Genomic DNA, 23,543 nt, shown 5'->3' on the forward strand with positions numbered 1-23,543 from the left:
CTAAGCTACGACAAATTTAATTATGACAACGATTACATTGAGATTTGAATTATGTGGATTGATCTTGAAAAACAATGGTTCATCAACAATATTAGTATTGGTCTCAATAAGCAGGTATTTATAGGGGTTAGATTAAAAAAACATATTAGTCGATCTAAATAGTAAAATGAAACAGAAGGCTGAGAACATAAAAAATAACAAAACTGACATTTGTGACACTTTAAACTATTTCATTTACGACTAAAGTTCTTTCCTGAAACGGGCACTTGACTGTCCGAGTAACCACACAAAATGATGGTTCCTCAATAAGGGCCCTAACCTGATAGTTGTAGGTACACATGAGATGTTTGGCGTCTTTGAAGTAAACGGAGAGGCAACAGACGCCTCTGCCTCCGACAGGGATATGCCAGCATGCGCCGTCTTCAGAGCGCCACAGTCATTCGCCCCGTCCCCGCACATACCAACGTAATAGCTGAATAGACACATGGCGGATATATAGACGTGAAGCATTGCCAAAGGGAATAAATGCCTATAATAATTTAAATCATAGGTGTTATAACAGGAAGACCTGATTCATGTCACTTAAGTGATAATCTGATTTCTAATTGAAAACATATCATAACCTGAAATAATTCTAATAAGGACACAAATATACTCGGACTGATATTTTGCAAGTTCATGCAGTATTAAAGTTAAGGTAAGATCTTTAAAGCTATCCTTGGTACTCTGCTCGCTTCCCTTCAGTGTTCATACATCATACACGCATCTAAATGCGATCAAAATTTTTATTCACATTTTAAAAATTGTTCTTTACGATCAAACATTAGCAGTATCTTCTGCAATTGATGTTTGTAAATCATAGGTTAAATGACGCTATTCAAGTCGGAGCGCAATATTGACATAAACAATGATGTCATAATATGAAGCTTGTTATTCAATAGAAAAAAAAGTACAGGTTTATCCAATACAAAGCACTAGGCGAATGTAAACATACAATAATACTCCATCCAATGAAGCATACCCACCCCAAATCCTGTAGACATTCAACAAGTTGTGCCTTTTGATCTGGCGACATTCGAGCAAATATCGTTCCTCGTACAACAATCTACAACAGGCACAAAAACTAAACTATCGATGGTGTATGGTTTTCACCGAAGATTTAATACATACACTCGAAACTCGTTATGTCGAACTCAGATATCTCGATGTTCTGGTAATGTCGAAAAACAATCCGGTTCAAATCTTACTTTTTCTATTTCTTAAATAAAACAATCCACTTCTGTCGATTGTTTATATCTGGAATATTAGCTGAATCAAAGTCATACTTAAGTCCCTGAGGTCGAATTTTACACATGTTCTTCATACTTATGTCGAAATGTTGGTTGACCTGAAGGTTTGAATTTTTCATGACTTATAAACAAATGTAAAATGAATCTTTACCTTGTCAATTAATTCTGGAAAACTTTCTCTGAGCAAACTCCATGACTTTCCAGTTACCGCGAAGTGGTATTTCTTACCGGTGCCAAGCTCTGCATCTCCAATCGCCATCGGTAGCTGAAAGGGTTGATTGTCATCTTAAAACGTACGTTATTCTTAAACGTTTGGTCTGTGTTTTTAATTATAATTTAATGTTTAATAAGAAACTATGTAGGTTTTAATAAATTGTTAATTACTGTTTAATTTACGTAATTTAAGCACCACGACAATCTTTCTTAAATTAGCTAATTATTTTATGATTCTCAATATTAAAGACTTATTCGACAGATCAAAAATAATTGAAACACATAATACCACTGTATCGATTTGCTTCTCTTTGGGTATTCGGTTTGTCTGTTTATCAGTCTGTGGATCCGTGTACACATATTCCACGTGTGCTTGTTCCATGACGTCACCTTTTGCGTCGTACTGCGCCGGGAACACCTGCACGAGAATGATCTGCTCGTTTTCCTCTGCGAAGAAACATTCACGAGCAACGCTCAGGGCCGTCAGCATATTGTCACCTAAAATGTAAGTGTATTTTTAGATACCGCGCAGGGTTGTTGCAGACGATTTTTATTCAATAATCTAGGACCAAGTTTATAGTCATTGTACAAGCATTGCGTACGTCATGACATACCCTTTTTTAACTAAGTTCCCTGTACAGTAATTGAACACTGTAAAAAAACACGTCTTAAAACAAAACATCCAAACTTCGATATATATATTATATCGTTTCCTTTGCTCTTAAGCAATTTCATCATAAATAACTATTACTTCTTGAGTGTACTGAAATATATTCGACTAAATTGAGGATTGGCATCAACACTTGCCATGTTCAACTGTGTTTGGAGATTATATTCTAACATGATAATATCCATATAATTGTGACTCCGAAAACCTCATACCGTTCAAGCTTATTCAAGACGTGCTCCAGTCATAATAAGGCAAAAGGTAGAAAGATGAATATACCATCCCTTCGAATTACACAGTACATAACAATTATTTAGTAAGTATTTTTAATAGCAATACCCGTGACCATGATCGGCCTGATGTTAGCGTCCTTCAGGTCTCTGATGACGGGTGTGGTCTCCGGCTTCAAGCGGTTCTCCATAACTATAAGGCCTAGGAAGGTAAGACCTCTCTCAACCTGCTCCCTGCAACACAAATACTACTTCAAAATAATGAAAATAAGTTACATGCGTAAATATTTGTTAACTGAAACCAGTACATCCAAACAAATGTGTAAAGCGCACATAAGTCAGTTGGGTATGATGTATTTGCAGTCTGTATTGTGACGTTGTGCGTCTCTTGTTGTGTATTTTATTGGCGTTGAACCTGTTCTCTCAAACCATGCGCGTCGATAAATGTTTCACAACAAGAAAAGTCCCTTCAGATGTTATGAAAATGAATACAATTATTTGTTTTAAAATGCATTGACTTAAAGTTAGCATACGAATAAGATACTACTGTGCGAAATAATGGAGGTAGCCATCTACGAGAAGGCCTTTTTTAACGTTGTTTGTTTACAGTGGAAACTGCACCTCTCTATTCTCTGCAGTTTAGGGTACTTGAGCTTTTCTGGAAGAGGTTTGTAGGCAAGAGCAAGCACACGAAATCCGCGCCTCGTGTAGCTCATTAAGATATCGTGGAAATCATCGGGAACTGAAAACAATATGAACAAAAAATATATTGCCTGCATATGCCCAAAGTTATTTATTATTGACGTCTTTGGGATCACTAGACACAACTTAATGACAGCCGGCGTTGCACTAATAATTACTGTCAGCAAACAGTCTCATATATTTCTCATAATGTTGTGTAATCTTTTATGCTTGGACAGATATTTTTCGTCAATAGTTGTTCCAAATTTCTTCAGTAAAGAGTATATTTCACAAAATGCCTCATTAAAACTTTCATGTCTTGACCATTGATTATAAATTTGTAACTAATAATTCGAGCTCATAGTATCGTTATATCAATAAGATTAAACAGCGTTATGATATAATGTTTAAAACATTTAAGTAAATCAATGTTATACCAGTGTCTGTGACGCATAGTGAGGCAATCATTTCCGGAGCACCCTTCGTGAATATTTCGAAATGCTCGGCCCCCAGTCGCCGTACGATTACCGACATTCGCTGTAGGCTCGATGAAAACGTAAATTGACGAACTATGCCGACCTCTTCTGAGTTCACCTGCGTACATAAATATTTAATATTAGTCATGGCAACAGCGTTGTACAGAATTCTTTCAGGGCAATCGCGATGACACAGCTCGGTTTGTTAATTGCCGAAGCTTTTGTTTTTCAAATATTTAGTACTTTCTATAGGAAAACTATTCTGTTTTAATTTTAAATTCGATAAAAAAATATTCGAGATTTTACACAACTTTGATGCATCTTTTATAATAAGGCTGGTTGCAGTGAAATATTATATTCGCTCGTTTATTCGAACGCCAGGGCTAACCAACCTCAGCGTCCATATATTAAATGACCTATAACGGTAACTACGATACTTTAGAGAAAAAAAATCAAATTCAAGAGAAAATTATTCACATACTTAGTTAGATCTATTTAATTAAAGCTTTAATGGCTATGCTATAAAATTTAAAAAAAAATACCACATTTCCACTGGTCAGATCTGCGGACTGCACAAGTGAGGACGATTTCGGATAGACGATAGTTGGACAGATCATGTCAAAGTTTGACCCCTCTTCCATCGTTGGTTCCTTCAATTCCTGTAAGCAACATGGATTCTATGTAACTTTTCTTATTTCCACAATATAATGTTATATCCCAAAGCCAAAACTCGTGCGATCTGTTGACTTGAGTTAACAGGTTCTATTATATTTATATGGGAACAATCCTAACACATTTGCTGTTTTAATGCAGAAGCCACAGCATTCATTGATGCATTGTGTGCGGTCTGTTTGTTTTGTTTCTACGTACTGTTTCTCTCCTTATTGTCTTTTACGTCCTTACCTAGTGCTTCTATACAGAGAAATATTTACGACTAAGCTTATCACTATTGTGTTTTATTCAAATACCAACACAACATCTGTTTGAATATTGTTGTTTTTAAAACAAAACTACATTGATATGCGTCACACTTTCTATTGATTTTGCATCAAATATAAGAGTCAATATTTTTTAATAGAAATTCATAATAGTGACATAATTACAAAAGTGTTTACGGAAGTTCGAATAAACCTGTTTATGTAAGACAACACAACGATATTTCATTCAACGTTCACCTACCCAGCCTATTGACTCGAACATAATAAGTTCGAGTGGATCCCCGCTTAAAACACCATCAATTATCGTCAATGAGTGGCACGTAGCCATTCCTGTCATAAACTTGCCTCTCGGCAACAGGTTCAGATGTGTGATGCCCGGCTCAAACCTGCCAACAAGATGTTCTTTTAAGACAGAAAGTTAATTAAATGGAAAATCATAATGGAACTAAGTTTTACATTTTTTTCAAAACAATTCATAAGTGTTAAAAGTCGCTAAGCAATTTTATTTGAAGTATTTTAATCGTAAGGTAAACAAAAAATTGCTCCAACATAAGCCTAAATCTTAATTCAACGGGTCAACCATAAATAATAGTATTTGAAATCGTTTATGAAAGAAAGAATGCGAATGTTATCGGTGTCTTCACATGACAGCTGCATTCTCACAGATATACCATTTTTACAACTTTTTTTTATTTTTGACAAAAAAACAGATCCAAATTTTCAATCCGTTCAAAAATAAATGTGTGATGACTTTAACCGTTTCTAAAGGTTTAAGAAAAAACACATAAAACCTCATTTTTTTTAACTTAATATAAAAATCTACGATCTATTTTATAAAACTTGTTTCCATGGATTATCGCACAAGTTGGCTCGTTCAAAGACAAACAAAAAACAGTTGTCAAAACGTTCAATCTGTGAGAGTACAGCTTTAAATCAATAGCTTACGGGGCTGAACACTGCAGACAGCTGTCCGTAAATAGTATTCGGTTCCATATTCAAGTATGTAATATGATTGATAATTATTGTTAAAGTAATAGGGTTTTATAAATTGTACATATCATAATAACATGGCATACACGAAAGTGCAAGGTTGTAAGAGAACGGTAACAGAGAAAAGTTACAGCCGAATTATGGAAATTATAAGGATTTCATTACTTCTCATCATTTACTGGTACCACGCTATGCATATCGAGACCATCTTCTGTTAGTGTGCCAGTCTGAAATTATAAGTGAATATCATTACTATTCGTGTTTCCATGCATTTAAATTTGAAAGATTGATGTTATACGCAAGTAGTTGTGCGATTGATTTTCAAATTTGATAGTAAATAAATTCTTTATAAGAAACGCGTTTGTACATATTAAGCAACCCGTATAGTGAACTGCCACACAAACCTTATCAAAGCAAACTGTGTTTATCCCTCCGCACACGTTGATACTCCGTGGACTGATACAATATATTCGCGCAGTTTTGAGTCGGCTTTGAGCGAACACAATCCCGACAGTGAGTGCAGCCGGAAGAGCTGGGGGGACGGCGATTGTAATAAGGTCCAGGGCTCGTAGGGCGATATCACCAGCAGCGTCACCTCTATTCACCTACAAAAAATGAAAACAACCTATGATTAAAGAAAGTATTCCTTTCATATAATAAATGGCATAAATTGAAATTCGGAGGACATTTGCGTTCAAGTCTTATTCGATATTACTGGCATGACTATTGCAGCTTTAAACCTGATGCTGATACAGATGTGTACGTTAAGTTATGTATCAAGTTGTGAAATGTACTGAATGTTTACTGGTTAAATAAAGTGCAAATCAGAGTAATAGATCAATTTTCAAGAATAAGAAGCCTCAACAGAAACACATCTGAAGCGAAACATAGTTTTGGTGGTGTTAATTTTGTTTATAGCATATATAACTTGTCTATTTTGACGCATTTCTGCCAAATCCAAATGAATTACTGTGTAAATCCTTTGATAATGCTTAAACATTGTTAATCTTAAAAATGCTTTGTTGAAAAAGATAATGTTTAAGCCAAACGGAAACACATCTTACCATCAGAACAATCGTGTAGACAAAGCCAACTAATGCGACGCCCGCTAGGATTCCAACGAATTTGTATGTATCCCGATTGAACCGGAAATCCACAGGTTTAGGATAAAGGATGCTGCGTACTAGTTCGCCTTTCGCCGTGGAGAAACCTACAATAAACATTTTCCTGAATAAGTTTTAAGCTTAATACATGAGTTGTCAATGAAATAAACCGCATTAGCAATCCCCTTTATTTTATATATAAATAAAATTAAATATATATACCATACCTGTTCTGAACACAACGGCTTTAACCTTATGGCCTCCGTAGAAACGAGTTTGTATCACGTGGGTTCCACAAAACAGGATATGACGTCCATGGTCTTTAGGTCTGAACATCATTCGGCTATCCTCGTGAGTCAACCGCGGGTTAGGAATCGGTGTTTTAGTGACAGGAACACTCTCACCTGACAGATTACACATGCAAGATGAGCTACAATAACTTTTTTTCAAAACCGGCTCAAAGATTAGAAATATGTTGTTGTTTTTTCTTTACATGTATGTCATTGTATGTACTGTTTATAAATGAGCAAATGACGAACATATTTTTTCAGACACTTTTACATGTGAAATAACATGATTATATTGATTCGGTCGACAATTACAATTACTATTTTCTTTTAGAAATAATAGTCGTCACCTTGCTAAATGTTTGCATTGAATACTCGTTCCTCGGACAAGGTTCAATCAATAATTCATTATAAATTCTTAATGTTTATCAGTTTATACGATACCAGTAAGCATGCTTTCGTTCACGATGCAACTTCCGGTGATAAGAACGGCGTCACACTGCATAAGACATCCGTTACGTGGGATTTCTATGACGTCACCAGGCACTAGGTCTTCAGAACTGATATCCATACTTTCTGTTGTAAAATATATCATTATATAATTTACCGAAGACTGATCATATATATAACGCTGTCGGAAAATTGTACTTCTTTTAGATAGTCTATTGAACATTTTTAGGAAGTATATTACATCATACATCTTGGTTCGCGGAATGGTATTCGACCACGTGTTGAAGGTATAACATCTAAATGTAAATACATTATTATACAAAACTGATGTAATCATTTTCATGTGCAACTAAACCAAAAAAACTTAATAATTAGTAAATGTTTCCTCGAAAAATGGCATTGAGTTACACAAGGCATAGCATAAATACAATTGAAAGGAATCAAAATGAAATTACCATTTCCGTTTCTGATCACTGAAACGATAGTTGAAGACTGAACTGTGTTACGAAGGGCTCGTTGCATCTACAATAAAATTCAGTGTATATTATACGATACAAATATCAACATCTTTGGATAATAATAAAAACATAGGTCATAGACAATATAGGATTTGGGGTTGATAAATGATCTGCACAAGTGTTTAAAGTGGGATTAAATGTATTATTAGCAGTGGGGGCAACCAAACATTTAAAAGAGATTGGACTGTGTTCAATAATTTTAAAGTATATTACTTCAATTTTCATCATTAATTATTATGTTTAGTAGATTGTGACAGTGATCGACAATACATATATGAGAACAGTAACCCTCCTTGTTAGGTAGACAGAGGCAGTGATGGACAAGACAGAAATACGTACAATTCAGGACCAACGTTTTTTGTTAGGTAGATAGTGGCAGTGATAGACGAGACAAAAATACGTACAATTTAGGACCAACCCTTTTTGTTTGTTAGACAGTGGCAGTGATGGACAAGACAAAGATGCATACAATTCAGGACCAACACTATTTTTTCTGTAGACAGTGGCATTGATGGACAAGACAGTACTACGTACAATTCAGGACAAACCCTTCTTGTTTGTAAGATTGTGACAGTGATGGACATGGCAGAGATAAGTTCAATTCAGGACCAAACCTTCTTTTTTGTTAGATAGTGGGAGTGATGGGCATTGTGAGATAAGTACAATTCAGGACCAACCCTTCTTGTTTGTTAGACAGTGGCAGTGATGGACATGACAAAAATATGTACAATTCAGGACCAACCCTAAATGTTAGGTAGACAGTGGCAGTGATGGACATGACAAAGATACGTACAATTCAGGACCAACCCTAAATGTTAGGTAGACAGTGGCAGTGATGGACATGACAAAAATATGTACAATTCAGGACCAACCCTAAATGTTAGGTAGACAGTGGCAGTGATGGACATGACAAAGATACGTACAATTCAGGACCAACCCTAAATGTTAGGTAGACAGTGGCAGTGATGGACATGACAAAGATACGTACAATTCAGGACCAACCCTAAATGTTAGGTAGACAGTGGCAGTGATGAACATGACAAAGATACGTACAATTATGGACCAACGTTTCTTTGTAGGTAGACAGTGGCGTTAATCGACAAGACAGAAATACGTTCAAATCAGGACCAACCCTAATTGTTAGATAGACAGTGGCATTGATGGACAAGACAGGACTACGTACAATTCAGGACCAACCTATCAATGTGGCAGTGATGGACATGGCAGAGATAAGTTCAATGCGGGACAAACCTTTCTTGTTTGGTAGATAGTGACAGTGATGGACAACACAGATATGAGTACTATGCGGGACATACCTTTCTTGTTTGGTAGATAGTGGCGGTGATGGACAAGACAGATATGAGTACAATACAGGATGCGTAGTATTCGTATTCATCTGCGTACCACAGCGAGCAACTGAATAATTGGAAGATGTAGAATGGTGACAACACCTGTAAAGAAAAAAAGCTCGGATATAATTGTTGTCAATATATAAACAGTCTGAGAGGCACTTTTCCACCACCCCATCCTGGTATGTGAATTGTATACACCTCCATTATGTCACCTTCGAATGCATATGAACATGACTTTATTTATTTAACAAAAATAACATACAATTCATTCTGATATAAGAATGTACAACTTATTATCAATTACACAATATTTTAAGACATAAATATAGTTATATAAAAACATATATAATTAAACAGACATAGTATGAAATTGAATAAGTGATATTTTGAATGGAGAATGTACCATACAAATATAAATATAAACGTATGTTTTCATATATCAGCCAGTCAACAAGAACTAATGGCACAATATTTTCGCAATCGGCTTTCAACCTGAGTTGCAACTATTACCTGTACGAGCTACCTGCGATGCAACTGTTACATGTACGTGTAGCCTGAGCTGTATCTGTTACATGTACGAGTAGCCTGAGCGGCAACTGTTACATGTACGAGTAGCCTGAGCTGCAACTGTAACATATACGAGTAGCCTAAGCTGCAACTGTTACATGTACGAGTAGCCTGAGCTGCAACTGTTACATGTACGAGTAGCCTGAGCCGCAACTATTACATGTACGAGTTGCCTGAGCCGCAACTATTACATGTAGGAGTAACCTGAGCCGCAGCTGTTACATGTACGAGTAGCCTGAGCGGCAACTGTTATATGTACGAGTAGCCTGAGCTGCAACTATTACATGTACGAGTAGCCTGAGCAGCAACTATTACATGTACGAGTAGCCTGAGCTGCAACTGTTACATGTACGAGTAGCCTAAGCTGCAACTGTTACATGTACGAGTAGCCTGAGCTGCAACTATTACATGTACGAGTAGCCTGAGCTGCAACTGTTACATATACGAGTAGCCTAAGCTGCAACTATTACATGTACGAGTAGCCTGAGCTGCAACTGTTACATGTACGAGTAGCCTGAGCCGCAACTATTACATGTACGAGTAGCCTGAGCCGCAACTATTACATGTACGAGTAGCCCGAGCGGCAACTGTTACATGTACGAGTAGCCTGAGCGGCAACTGTTACATGTACGAGTAGCCTGAGCTGCAACTGTTACATGTACGAGTAGCCTGAGCGGCAACTGTTACATGTACGAGTAGCCTGAGCTGCAACTGTTACATGTACGAGTAGCCTGAGCTGCAACTGTTACATATACGAGTAGCCTAAGCTACAAAAGTTACATGTACGAGTAGCCTGAGCTGCAACTATATCGTGTACGAGTAGCCTGAGCGGCAACTGTTACATGTACGAGTAGCCTGAGCGTCAACTGTTATATGTACGAGTAGCCTGAGCTGCAACTGTTACATGTACGAGTAGCCTGAGCCGCAGCTGATACATGTACGAGTAGCCTGAGCTGCAACTGTTACATGTACGAGTAGCCTGAGCTGCAACTGTTACATGTACGAGTAGCCTGAGCTGCAACTGTTACATGTACGAGTAGCCTGAGTTGTAGCTGTTACATGTACGAGTAGCCAGAGCTGCAACTGCTACATGTACGAGTAGCCTGAGCTGCAGCTGATACAATGACGAACACTCTGAGCTGTAACTGTTGCATGTACGAGTAGCCTGAGCCGCAGCTGATACAATGACGAACACTCTGAGTTGTAACTGTTGCATGTACGAGTAGCCTGAGCCGCAGCTGATACAATGACTAACACTCTGAGTTGTAACTGTTACATGTACGAGTAGCCTGAGCTGCAACTGTTACATGTACGAGTAGCCTGAGCTGCAACTGTTACATGTACGAGTAGCCTGAGCTGAAACTATTACATGTACGAGTAACCTGAGCCGCAACTGTTACATGTACGAGTAGCCTGAGCTGCAACTATTACATGTACGAGTAACCTGAGCTGCAACTATTACATGTACGAGTAGCCTGAGCTGCAACTATTACATGTACGAGTAGCCTGAGCTGCAACTATTACATGTACGAGTAGCCTGAGCTGCAACTATTACATGTACGAGTAGCCTAAGCTGCAACTATTACATGTACGAGTAGCCTAAGCTGCAACTATTACATGTACGAGTAGCCTGAGCTGCAACTATTACATGTACGAGTAGCCTGAGCCGCAACTATTACATGTACGAGTTGCCTGAGCCGCAACTATTACATGTACGAGTAACCTGAGCCGCAGCTGTTACATGTACGAGTAGCCTGAGCGGCAACTGTTACATGTACGAGTAGCCTGAGCTGCAACTATTACATGTACGAGTAGCCTGAGCTGCAACTGTTACATGTACGAGTAGCCTGAGCTGCAACTATTACATGTACGAGTAGCCTGAGCTGCAACTGTTACATGTACGAGTAGCCTGAGTTGTAGCTGTTACATGTACGAGGTGCCAGAGCTGCAACTGCTACATGTACGAGTAGCCTGAGCTGCAGCTGATACAATGACGAACACTCTGAGCTGTAACTGTTGCATGTACGAGTAGCCGTAGCCGCACCAATTTCTAGAAACTTCTTAAAGGGACTGTACACCAAAAGTGTTTTTCTGTAACGAATCTCAGGACAATTATTTAATAGAATGTGCTACGCTTTGATATCATAATTGTAAAAAAAAGTACCAAAATGTAAAAAAAATTGTGTCAGAGACCGGGTTCGAACCCGTGTCGCCAAAATGGCAGTCCAGCGTCGTATCCACTGAGCTACGACGACAAACTCTGATCGGGTGACATAATTAAGCTATATACCTAACTCGGTTATATCACGTGATAACACCGACCAGCCAATCACGCATAAAGAATTAATTCTACTAGGTAGACATACCCAGTAATCTTTTTTAATGGAAAAATACGAAATAACTGCTAAACTTAAATAAATTGTAAACTATGTGGTACTTCTGTTAATTGTACACAATGATACCAAGTTTATGACAATTTTTGACAATTTTCCTTGTTTTCGCAATTTTATCATACGGAGCCCAGCCCCTTTAAAGTTAACAGGCTTAAGTAGCTTATTTCAGTAAGCCAAAATACATCCATAAATTTAAGTTATTGTTTATTGTGAATATCTTAAAACTTATTACTATTTAAAGTTTAAAAATTCTGAAAAAGTAACTATAACACAAATTATAGAAAAACAAAAATAGTGAGCTTAGCTTTACCCGGTTTTTAGAGACTTCAGAAGTTTCGTGCAATTGGGGCCTGAGTAAAATGGTTCAATGGTTAAAAAATATCTTCAAGTGAACATTGTGATTTGCCGCATTATTGTTTACGTTTAAAGCAGAACTATTTGATTGTCCAGAATAGTTAAATAGTAGAACAATTGCATATATTACAAAATACTGTAAACCATTATGACAAAGGAAGTTTAAGAGTTAATAATGTTGTGTAATTTAACAAATCTCTGAACAATCGGTTATCCTCCTAACTTCAGTGTATTCAACAGAAATGAAACATTTCAATATGCTATTTTATGTGTATACCTCTTTGAACAGAAGTTTAATGATTGGTGTAACGTGTATATCAACTGAATTGAGGCCGTAAAGCACACGTCTCCTGGTCACGTCCATGAACGACAAACAGGAAGTATCGTGGAAATAGTTCACAGTCACGTCCTCTTCAATGCCCCTGTAATTGACAATTCATCAAACATACATGGAATTGCTTAATACAAGTGCGTAAAATCCTGAGGCCGATGAGCATAACTCAATGATAAACATACTTTCATTACTATGTATACAATTGTTTTTCACCTATGCATGACATATATAAGTAAACATCAAATAACAAATGCATGAATAACATTTTAAGAAGAAATGCCGCACATAAAATTGTCACCATAGAGAGAGCGCTGTTACACGATATATAAATATATATCCATGAACATGGAGATTATACATATACACATGTATACACAAATATATAAATCGTCGAGTAAATGATTTGGTTTACTTGACAGAACCCCATGACAAAAATCTTTGGCAACTATCACAGATGATCCGAGTGTTTTGAACTACATATACTGGCTTCTACATTAACTGACCACTGACGTGATCTCATGATTTCCGAATGTATGGATTGTATCATATGTTTTGAAAGAACAACTAAATAAAGCATGTACCTATTTGAGTTGTAATCCTATTACATATTTAAAACTAAAATTTGTTCACTCACTTGACTTTCGAAAACATTGAAGACTCTTGGTTCCAAATGTACTTCATTTTCTTTGTCACGAAATAACGGCTGACGTTCTGGGAGTACTGAAACAGTATCTTCTCAATATATATTGTATTGGTTGGACTAACACCATGTTGGAGCATAACAGTTTAACAAATATGCTGTAATATTACTATTTAATTTTTCACGTTTTATAAGATATATTGCTCTTTCGGGACCCCATTTCTATCATTTTAGAGTGTCAACTAGCAGCAAAGTGACTTACCTGTTTTTTGTCAGGATGAGTCAGCAGGGTCTGACTTCCGCGTGAAACCATTCCTTCGCTTTTGCCCTTACCCAAAACTCTACAACACAGAAAGAAAAGATCGTGATTATTTAAAGAATGAATTGCGGGGTTGATTTCATTATCGGGGTATGAACGCAATTGGGATGGTCAAAGTGTGTGGAGTCATACCCCGATAATGACATCAACCCCGCAATTCATTACTTATATTTACACCAATTGTTCATAATTTCATTCAATAGTTGTTAAAAAAATACTTCTTTGCATTTAAGAAAACCTTTCAGTAATCCCTTCTTACCAATTCTGTAAATTGAAATTGGACATGTCACCCAACATAACTTAATTGGATATGAAACGCAACATAACTTAATAGGACATGTAACCCAACATAACTAAATTGGACATGTAACCCAACATAACTAAATTGTACATGTAACCCAACGTAACTAAATTGGACATGTACCCCAACATAACTTAATTGTACATGTAACCCAACGTAACTAAATTGGACATGTAACCCAACATAACTAAATTGGACATGTAACCCAACATAACTTAATTGGACATGTAACCCAACATAACTTAATTGGACATGTAACCCAACGTAACTTAATTGGACATGTAACCCAACGTAACTAAATTGGACATGTAACCCAACATAACTTAATTGGACATGTAACCCAACATAACTTAATTGGACATGTAACCCAACATAACTAAATTGTACATGTAACCCAACATAACTTAATTGGACATGTAACCCAACATAACTAAATTGGACATGTAACCCAACATAACTTAATTGGACATGTAACCCAACATAACTTAATTGGACATGTAACCCAACATAACTTAATTGGACATGTAACCCAACATAACTTAATTGGACATGTAACCCAACATAGCTAAATTGGACATAAAACCCAACATAACTAAATTGGACATGTAACCCAACATAACTAAATTGGACATTGTAACCACACAGACCTATATTTTACACGTACCCCAACAAACTTTAATTGTACAAGAAGCTGAACGAGATTAAAGAACGAATTCCGAACAACCACTCTCACTCACGCTCATTGAGTTAATCCTCTGTAATCACATTGCGGTTCAGATAAGTTCGAGTGAAGGTATATCCGTGTTCACAGGTGTAAGTGAGACTCAAGTGTTTTTGGTGAATGGGACATTTGTGAGTGCTCGGCTAGGCCACTTGAACCTCCCTCGAGGATTAGTTGTGTATACGAATGAATGAGTGTGAGTGAGACCGGGATGTTCCATTGAAGTTTTCTGAATAACGTAGACTTCTATAAAAAATGTTTTTCAAAAGGATGCACCAATTACATATTTGTTTTGTTTCTGTGGATCTTGAACGCCCAACAAACTAGCGGCCTAGCAGCGTGAAGTTAGCGGCCTTGCGACCTCGCGGCATGAGGTTGGCGGCCTTGCGACCTAGCGGCGTGAAGTTGTCGGCCTAGTGGCCTTAATTTATACTATATTTCAATGCAATTGTTCATGGACATTGCGTTTTCTTCGAAAACGATGATAAATCGATGTGTTTTATTTATACATTAACATAACGCATTTTAATATGAGTTTTCTTCTTAAACAATGCTCAATCGAACAGATCACTTGAGTGTCACTCCCCGTGTACCACTCAAGTGACCACTTGAGTCAACTTTACGCGAATGTGGTTGGAGTGTGAGTGATAGTTGCTGTTCTGAATTCGGCCCTGTGTTGTCATTAAACTCAATAGATCTAAGCGGTACATGTAAATCAACGTGTTTCGATTGCCAATGTTACCCAACAGACCTAAATTGTACATGTAACTTAATATATCTAAATCTTGCACGTAGCCGAGCAAGTCTAAATCGTCAATGTTACAATTACTTTTTTCCGTCTCTTGTGATCATCTTCACGTCGGAGACGAACCACTGCTTGTACTCGTCCTGAAGGAAAATAGTAATACTACATAGTAATATTCACTGAAATATAGAATGACAATAATGCACTGTTATATTATTAGGGAATGCGATCCACGAACAGTCTATTTTGTTAAGCTCCTTTAAAAAGTGAATCGCTAATGTTTTTGGAACAAAAATAAGTTTTCCCAGTAATGCATCTGAAAACACTTAGTTTATCTTTGTTATCGAAATTGCAGAAAAAAATACAGTTAAAGCATAAAAAAAGTATTTTGGCTTTAGTGGGGTTTCGAACCCAGGCCGGTAAAGTCACAAATAAATTAGAAAACAGCCGGCTAGTCCATACGGCTTCGGATACTTTAATAAAAGTGGTGGATCAAGTCAAGTCAAGTCAAGTCAATATTTGTTTATTGTCGGATTCCATATACAATATTTGAAACTTAAGCTATGTATAGCTTTTTACCGACATGATATGTTGACCTAATAAGGTTACATTGATAACATCACGTGATAATGTCAATCAACCAATCACGCTATACCACAACCGTAATTAATTTTCAATCATGTTGTTAACGCTAATGAAAATTGTGGTCTTCAAAGACGATATTTGAGCAATATCCACATTCGCTGAAGAGCTCAAGCTTTTGAAAATCTTTGTCTTAACACTCCTCATAATTTGCCACTCTTTATTTCGTAATTTTTAAAAAAAAATGCATTTTACAAACCATGAGCGAGGTAAATTAACCCTTGATTTAGCCTGAAATGTTAAATTCTGCTGTTTTCTCCTATAAAGACATAATCAAGTGCATTTGCACAATTCTGTGGGTGGGAGGGTGTGCGCCCCTGTGTATCTTGAAGTATTAACAATTAAGCACGAAGTACTTCTTACTTTAAGTATAACGACTTCTGCCTGGTCTAGGCTGCACTTGCTATACATGGCACGGATCATCAGATGAGGAAGCCAGTAGAAAAACAAGCGAAGTAGTCCCACAGTGATGACGATGAAAAACCAAATAACCCCAGTTTTGATAGTATTTCGAGCATAGCCAGTGATTTCCTGCAAAACAACAATTTAAAACACAATAAAATTAAGATTTTTCTATCAAATTTGAACTTGTGATTTATAAGTTATTACTGGTCAACATAATATTCTGTCGAAATGAGAAGGCAGTGTATTTCAAATTTGCCTGTTAATTCATTTCAGTAAATTAGCAGTCAGCCATTATTGATTCGGTGAATGGAGGTAGGTAGTTTACACAATATTATGTAGACCACTAAAAGATAAAGGCTTGTTGGTATGTACTAACACAAAATTAGTGGCTATGCGACTGTGTCGCATCAAACCATTTATTTGTGTACATGGTTGTACTAAAAGACTCAACGAATACCTTTGCAATGGTTGACTAGGTTTGATTATTATGCGTTTGTCCTGTCGTAGGAAAAAATAGTGTATAAATAAAAAAAGCATGCAATTAAACAAGATAAAGGTGTGTGTGCGTGCGTGTGTGCTTGCGTGCTCGCGCGCGCGCGTGTATGTGTGTGTGTGCGCGTGTGTGTGTGCGAGCTTACGTACCTGCGTGTGTTTATGCGTTTATGTGTGTGTATGTGTTTTATATTTCTTTCCGTAGGGTTCTGTAGTTTAACTGGGTTTCAGCGTGTTTATGATTACATTTATTGCTACTTTATGTTATTGTAATTATGAATTAAAATCAAAAGCGTTTGTTTTTCTGTCTGCATATATATATGTTTACTTATGCATGCATAGCAGTTTCATTGTAATCGCATGCATTTATCTTTAACAAAAACATATTTTGCAATATAAAGCAATATATCATTTTGCTAAAATCATAGTGGTACATATATACTTGAAATACAAGCTTAGCACGTTGTTTTTGCATTTTATAGCGAAACTTTTAAGATATTAAATTTGGATACATGTGTCATAAAATTTGTGCTTGACAATGTTAAGTAAAATCATTGTATTCGTGTCTGTGGACACAAATTTGAAAAATTAATATCAAGACCGGCTTTAATCGGTTTTTCGGAATACATATATTTTGCAATAAAAAGAAGAACATGACTAAGTCTTGGTTATTTGTACAAAACTTATTTTACTTTCTAAAATGCATTGTATCTTACACATGCTAAATGTTAATGCCACACTTCGTTTTCCTCTGAAAATGTTATACTTTTACTACCATCCTGTTTGTTATCGCTATAAACTTTGTAAGGTTTTTATGCCGAAATAAACTACTATTGTATTCGTGTCTGTGGACACACTCATCAAAATACCACATCACATTTAGTCAAATTCTTCCGAAGAAGAACAAATTTGAAATATTAACGATAACAAAATCTGTGCGTTATCTGTAAATCATCAGCCTAACTTCATAAAGCCATTTAACGAACGATGCTCCCGAGTAGATACTAAACAATAAGTCTATATTCAACGGCCAAACCTCAATGTGTTCAAATATATAATGCGTCTACTTGTCCATTCTCATTTAAATGCAGCTAATCAAATTACATGAAATCTATAACGACTTTGTGCTCATTTACCAACTTGAAAATCACCACCATCACATTCGACAAACTATCAATTTGAACACTCAACAAAGATCTTCATCATAAGGAATTATATCATTTCCAATAGATTGGCTGTATTTTTAAATCTGCCGTACCTTTATTTTTGTTTATCAGCAGTAAACAGTTGTTTAGTTTAATAAGGTGAATTCAACAGAAGCTATGCCCGCACACACACACACACACACACACACACACACACACACACACACACACTTTAATATAGACACTAACTTTGATATGTGATCGACGTTACATTTTGACGAATGAGAAGGCAGTATTTCTCAAGTTTTCCATCACATATTTTCAGTAAATCGGAAGCCAGCCCTGATTGATTTAAATCAAATGAAGCGGTAATGAGTGGCTGGGCCAGTTAGTGGGTAGTTTACAAAATGGAGTGTAGTCCTCACAAAAAAATTAAGAATGTTAGTATGTACTTGCACAAACTGAAGGGTTATGCGACTACGTTCTGTTTGTTTCACCATTTATTGTTGTAAATATATACGATCAATCTTTAAAAATCATTTAAGGACTATAAGTGTGCATTTACCAAATAAAATGGTTTAACGACTGTGCCGCATTTATAATTTAATTTAGTGATTAAATTCCAAAAATAAACCTCATCCATGTAGTGATAAATGTGTTGTATAACTTGTGTAACCTATGTACACAACGAAGGTGACGAAACATCAGATTTAGATATAAGCACACATTAATGATTTATATAAGTATTCCGGGTGCTTTGTTACAGAGCTCTTGCAGACAACATTGCACAAGATGTTGTTACATGCGCTACATTTTACGAATCGTTAATTTATAGCTATTATCCAGGCGATTTATTAATGTTACACATTAGAGAATAACTTGTTTTCGAAAAAAAATTCAAATTGAGGGTTATTATCAATTTTTCAGAAATGTTCTAGACATCTACAGTTATAAAGTAATTTGAACAAAAACTACATAACCCAAGGTACAAAAAGTAATGCCTTTTTACAATAATATTTTTTTATTTAAAAAACAACAAACAACAACATTTTCCGGCTAGCCAGATATTTATGAGTCGTTCGTGAAATTTCTGAGGATGAGATTATCTAAGTGTGTTTTAATAAAACGCAACACACACAATTCATCTGTACAATGCCAAACTGTATGAGATGGGACTTTTTACGTCTAAAAATAAGTGACTCACCATTTCGTCATCCTGACCTTGGTTAACGCAAATCCTGCCCTTCATGGCTGATGTTTACACGTGTCACCTGTAAGTAAGCACCAGACAATGTCTTCATATAATACTTCGTATTTGAGGAAGATTATATCTGCTTAAAAGTCTAGATAATACCTTATTTGTGACGTCATTTTTTAATCTATTTACCGTTATTTTGGCACCAATGGGGAATTAGCTTTAAAGTCCAAAAGTCCTTTTCACGAAACAAAGTACTTTTCACGATTTTATTTCTTACATTAACAAATACTTCATGCAATAACACAGTATGTGATGTCTAAGAAATAACATAAAATAATAATATATTGTAAAACAGCGGCTACGCTAAAGTTGGCTGCACTGTGGTAAAACCACCTTCGAGCTCTGACAGACAAATCACAAGTGTCTGTAATCTATTAAAACAACCAAACATTTTAGATAATCAACACCAATAATTTGCACCCCGGTCATGCATAACATAAATGAAATTTTATGGAAAAACATAAAATCATTTATAAACTTGAACAATAACCTATTAGTTGTGTGTCACCTTTTTAACCGTTAGGGTATTTTCTTAGCATTGTTTATTACCTTTAACCAATCATTTGACTAGATTTTATCACGTGACACGCCTAAGCCAATGACATTGTTTGTTGGCCATTCTCAGATATTTTTCGGCGTGGGTGATTGCCTCGCCAAACTTATTAAATTTTTGATTATTTGTACAGTGATTCCAGGAATTCAAGGTTATTCCTTTGCGACTTTCATTACCTTAGTACTTTATTGGTTATATGGACGTATTATAACGGGGCGGCGACCTTAAAAACAGGTGTTATTTCGGGTGCAAAGTGGCCATTGTACAACAATTTCTCTCGCACAGCGGCGCTCTCGCACGCTCTCGTGGTTCCTTTGTGATTGGACGTGATGCATGATGGCGGCGCCCATCTCAGAACATTGTAAGATACAAATCTTGGGACATTCCTACGTCAAACGTCTTCGGGATTTCATTCGTCAGTCGAGCACGTTGCAGTTTCACTTGGGCTTACAAGGTTCTCCACTGATTCAATATACAGGCTTTCCCGGCGCTACTGTGTCCACGTTACGTCATCATTTGGACACAGTTTCGGATTTCGAACCGGATATTCTCGTTCTTGTCATCGGAACAAACGACGTGTATTCCAACGATGTGACTCCACTGAGTGTTGCAGCGAACATTACCGACTTAGTGGACACATTATTGTTTGTTCACCGTATCCCAAAAGTGATCGTTCTGCAGACGCTTCACAGACAACCATGTCTTGTGCATACCAGATTTCCAGTTGACATACATTGGTTCAATGCGAGAGTTGACGACCTTAACATGCTGCTGATGGACAGGCTCAACCACACCAAACATCACCGTTCCTATTTATGGCGTTTAAAGGGTTTCTGGTCACCCGAATGCAAACACCGGAATTTTGCCCCGGATGGCTGTCATCTGTCTCATGACGGTCAGCTTCGCTTTGTTAGCAATATCAGAGCTGCTGTGGTCGCTGCCCTGCGAAAGTCCATCACTCATTGATATACCAGATACGTATCTGCTTGTTTATTCCTTTTTCTTTGTTTACGTTGTTGCAATTGGTGCATTGCTTACCTCACTTTTCCAATGGTTCCGTGCACTTTATTCTTACCTACTGCAGCCCAGTTGTCGTGCTGTCTACCATTACATCTTCACATCATCACAAACCATTTCTTTACATATATGCATATGGCTTAGTTTTCATGCATATTTTTATACTTATCTGTATATTTGCTCGTATTGCACGCACATGGTTTAGTTTACGTGCTTTCATTACTATGATCCCTTCTGTATGGTTGACTCACATATGGTTTAGTTTTCATGTGTTGCTCTAACCGCCCATCCCCCCCAACTTTTTGCTCGCATATGGCTTAGTTTTCATGCGACGCGTTACCCCCTTTCTTTGGATTGTTCTGGTTTATATCCATGCCAGCTATCCAATGTTCCTTATGCTCGCATATGGCTTAGTTTTCATGCGATGCGTTATACACTCATTTTGCTTCCATGACATGCTTACGTTCGCATATGGCTTAGTTTACGTGCGACTGTGTCTGTGATGCATATTTACCTTTGACATATATAACAACAGTATCTTTTGATGATTAGATAACTGTTAACCATAAATTTGTTAGTAATCTTATCATTCCTTCACTCGGCTGTCATATTTCTAATTTCATTGGTCAGCCGTCATTGTTCGGTTCAATTTTTTACATCTTCTATGGCATATTTTTCAGATGAAGCCAACGAAGAAACGTAAACGGGCCAATTCCACGCCATCCCAAACAAGCTAAACAGGGGAAGTCCAGAAAAAGAACTGCTGTTCAAACTCCGCCTCTCCAGAGGTCGGTCGCTAATGGACCTAACCTCCCACTCTCCCCCCAATTGGACACTGTTGATGATCCGCTGGACATACCAGTTATGACTTCTTCTCCTCCAAGGGACTGCGACGCGGAACTTCCGTTCCAACAACCCCATCATCAGACCGCTGGTGCTCCACAGGGATCCCTGCTGGACACCTTCGCCGCGCCAGGACAATTTTCAGTGCCACACCAGGGCCTTCACAACCATATGAACATTTCATCGGATTCAGACAGTGACGATAACGCCCAGGACATGCCACACTTTCTTCAGGCCCATTCAGCGAATTTGTTGCCAGGTAACGGTGTTCACTTCACAGAGCCAATAAGTACTCCTATCATTAATCAAATCCCCAAATCAACCCGTAAAGACATTTGGTCTAACCGTTTCGTTGATTTCGCATCTCTTTTGCCTTCCACCACTTCTCCAGCCACTCCTCAATATACTTTACAGTTAGACAGCAACTCCAACATCTCCTTCCAACCGACCTCACGCTCACGAAAAATAACTTCTATTGACTCTTGGACAACTGCTTTCCTCAGTTTCACTGCCATTTACACGGCTAAATTTCCATTTGAAACTGCCCAGCTTATGAAGTATGCTGAAATCGTGCGTGACATCGCATCCCGTCGCCCAGGTCTGGCTTTCTTGAATTATGATTCTCAGTTTCGAATGCTTCGACAATCTGTCCTCCTCCCGTGGGATCGACTCCACACGGAGTTCTGGTTAATGGCCTGCACTTCCTTTCAACAGCCTACTCCCCAGTCCTTTCGAGCCCCCCGTCAACCTCTCCGATCCTTTCGATCTAGCCCACAAACCCACTCACGACCTTTCCATTCCAACATCTGTTGGAACTACAACAAGCATTCTCAATGTCGCAACTCCCACTGCAACTTCCCCCACATCTGCGGTTTCTGTAAAGGCCAGCATCCAGCGTTCAACTGCAAATTCTCCAGCAAAGACGAGGCCGACAAAGCTCTGGCAACCAAACCCCTCCCCCCCAATAGAAAAACAACTTAGCTCCCCTGTCACCCCTATCAATATACCTATCTTGGCTCCATTCCTGTTGGGTTATCCTTTTGCAGATTACTTGATCCAAGGTTTCCTACATGGTTTTAAACTGGGTTACCACGGCCCTCGCCTCGCCACGTCTTCATCCAACCTCAAATCCTGCTTTGACCATCCTGACCAGGTCCGCATGAAAATACAGAAGGAATTAGATACCGGTCGTGTTCGTGGACCTTTTCCTTTCCCTCCTTTTACGAATTTACGCATTAGCCCCATTGGTTTGGTTCCTAAAAAAGCCGCAGGTCAATTCAGGATGATTCATCACCTTAGCTACCCGAAGGGCAGTTCTGTTAACGACTTTATTGACGAGGATTTGTCTACGGTCAACTACAGTTCCTTCGATGATGCTGTCGCACACCTACTAGAACTCGGCCAAGGTACACTTTTCAGTAAGACGGACATTGATTCCGCTTTCCGCCTCATCCCTATTCATAACTCTGATCACCACCTTCTTGGTTTCAAATTTGATGACAATTACTACTTCGATACTTGCCTACCAATGGGTTCTTCATCTTCTTGCGCCATTTTCGAACGTTTCAGTTCTGCTCTTCACCACATTGCCAATAATGTCCTTCATATTCATCATATGGT

At 37.6% G+C, this 23,543-nt stretch overlaps 1 protein-coding gene across 6 annotated transcripts in view; it reads right to left on the reverse strand.

Moving 5' to 3' along the window:
* Window positions 1-23,543, reverse strand: part of LOC128203574 (polyamine-transporting ATPase 13A3-like) — a 42,585-nt gene that overhangs the window by 6,190 nt on the left and 12,852 nt on the right. For 5 of the 6 annotated variants that reach the window (XR_008255980.1, XM_052905046.1, XM_052905044.1 and 2 more), the window contains exons 2-23: window positions 19,457-19,523; window positions 16,574-16,741; window positions 15,653-15,711; window positions 13,745-13,823; window positions 13,477-13,562; window positions 12,786-12,930; window positions 9,159-9,293; window positions 7,780-7,846; window positions 7,319-7,450; window positions 6,815-6,991; window positions 6,549-6,694; window positions 5,889-6,089; window positions 5,650-5,711; window positions 4,736-4,880; window positions 4,099-4,215; window positions 3,518-3,674; window positions 3,021-3,141; window positions 2,509-2,633; window positions 1,792-2,000; window positions 1,441-1,554; window positions 1,026-1,105; window positions 320-472 (exon numbers count right to left, since the gene is read on the reverse strand). Coding sequence is in view for 5 of the 6 variants with exons in the window: in XM_052905046.1 (XP_052761006.1) it covers window positions 320-472; window positions 1,026-1,105; window positions 1,441-1,554; window positions 1,792-2,000; window positions 2,509-2,633; window positions 3,021-3,141; window positions 3,518-3,674; window positions 4,099-4,215; window positions 4,736-4,880; window positions 5,650-5,711; window positions 5,889-6,089; window positions 6,549-6,694; window positions 6,815-6,991; window positions 7,319-7,450; window positions 7,780-7,846; window positions 9,159-9,293; window positions 12,786-12,930; window positions 13,477-13,562; window positions 13,745-13,823; window positions 15,653-15,711; window positions 16,574-16,741; window positions 19,457-19,501 (2,723 nt within the window). In the remaining variant the exon portion in view is untranslated. The remainder of the gene's footprint in view (window positions 1-319; window positions 473-1,025; window positions 1,106-1,440; window positions 1,555-1,791; window positions 2,001-2,508; window positions 2,634-3,020; window positions 3,142-3,517; window positions 3,675-4,098; window positions 4,216-4,735; window positions 4,881-5,649; window positions 5,712-5,888; window positions 6,090-6,548; window positions 6,695-6,814; window positions 6,992-7,318; window positions 7,451-7,779; window positions 7,847-9,158; window positions 9,294-12,785; window positions 12,931-13,476; window positions 13,563-13,744; window positions 13,824-15,652; window positions 15,712-16,573; window positions 16,742-19,456; window positions 19,524-23,543) is intronic. The other variant, XM_052905048.1, reaches the window with a different exon arrangement.

This window comes from Mya arenaria, chromosome 9 (genome assembly GCF_026914265.1).
Source record: "Mya arenaria isolate MELC-2E11 chromosome 9, ASM2691426v1".
Taxonomy (NCBI): Eukaryota; Metazoa; Mollusca; class Bivalvia; order Myida; family Myidae; genus Mya; species Mya arenaria.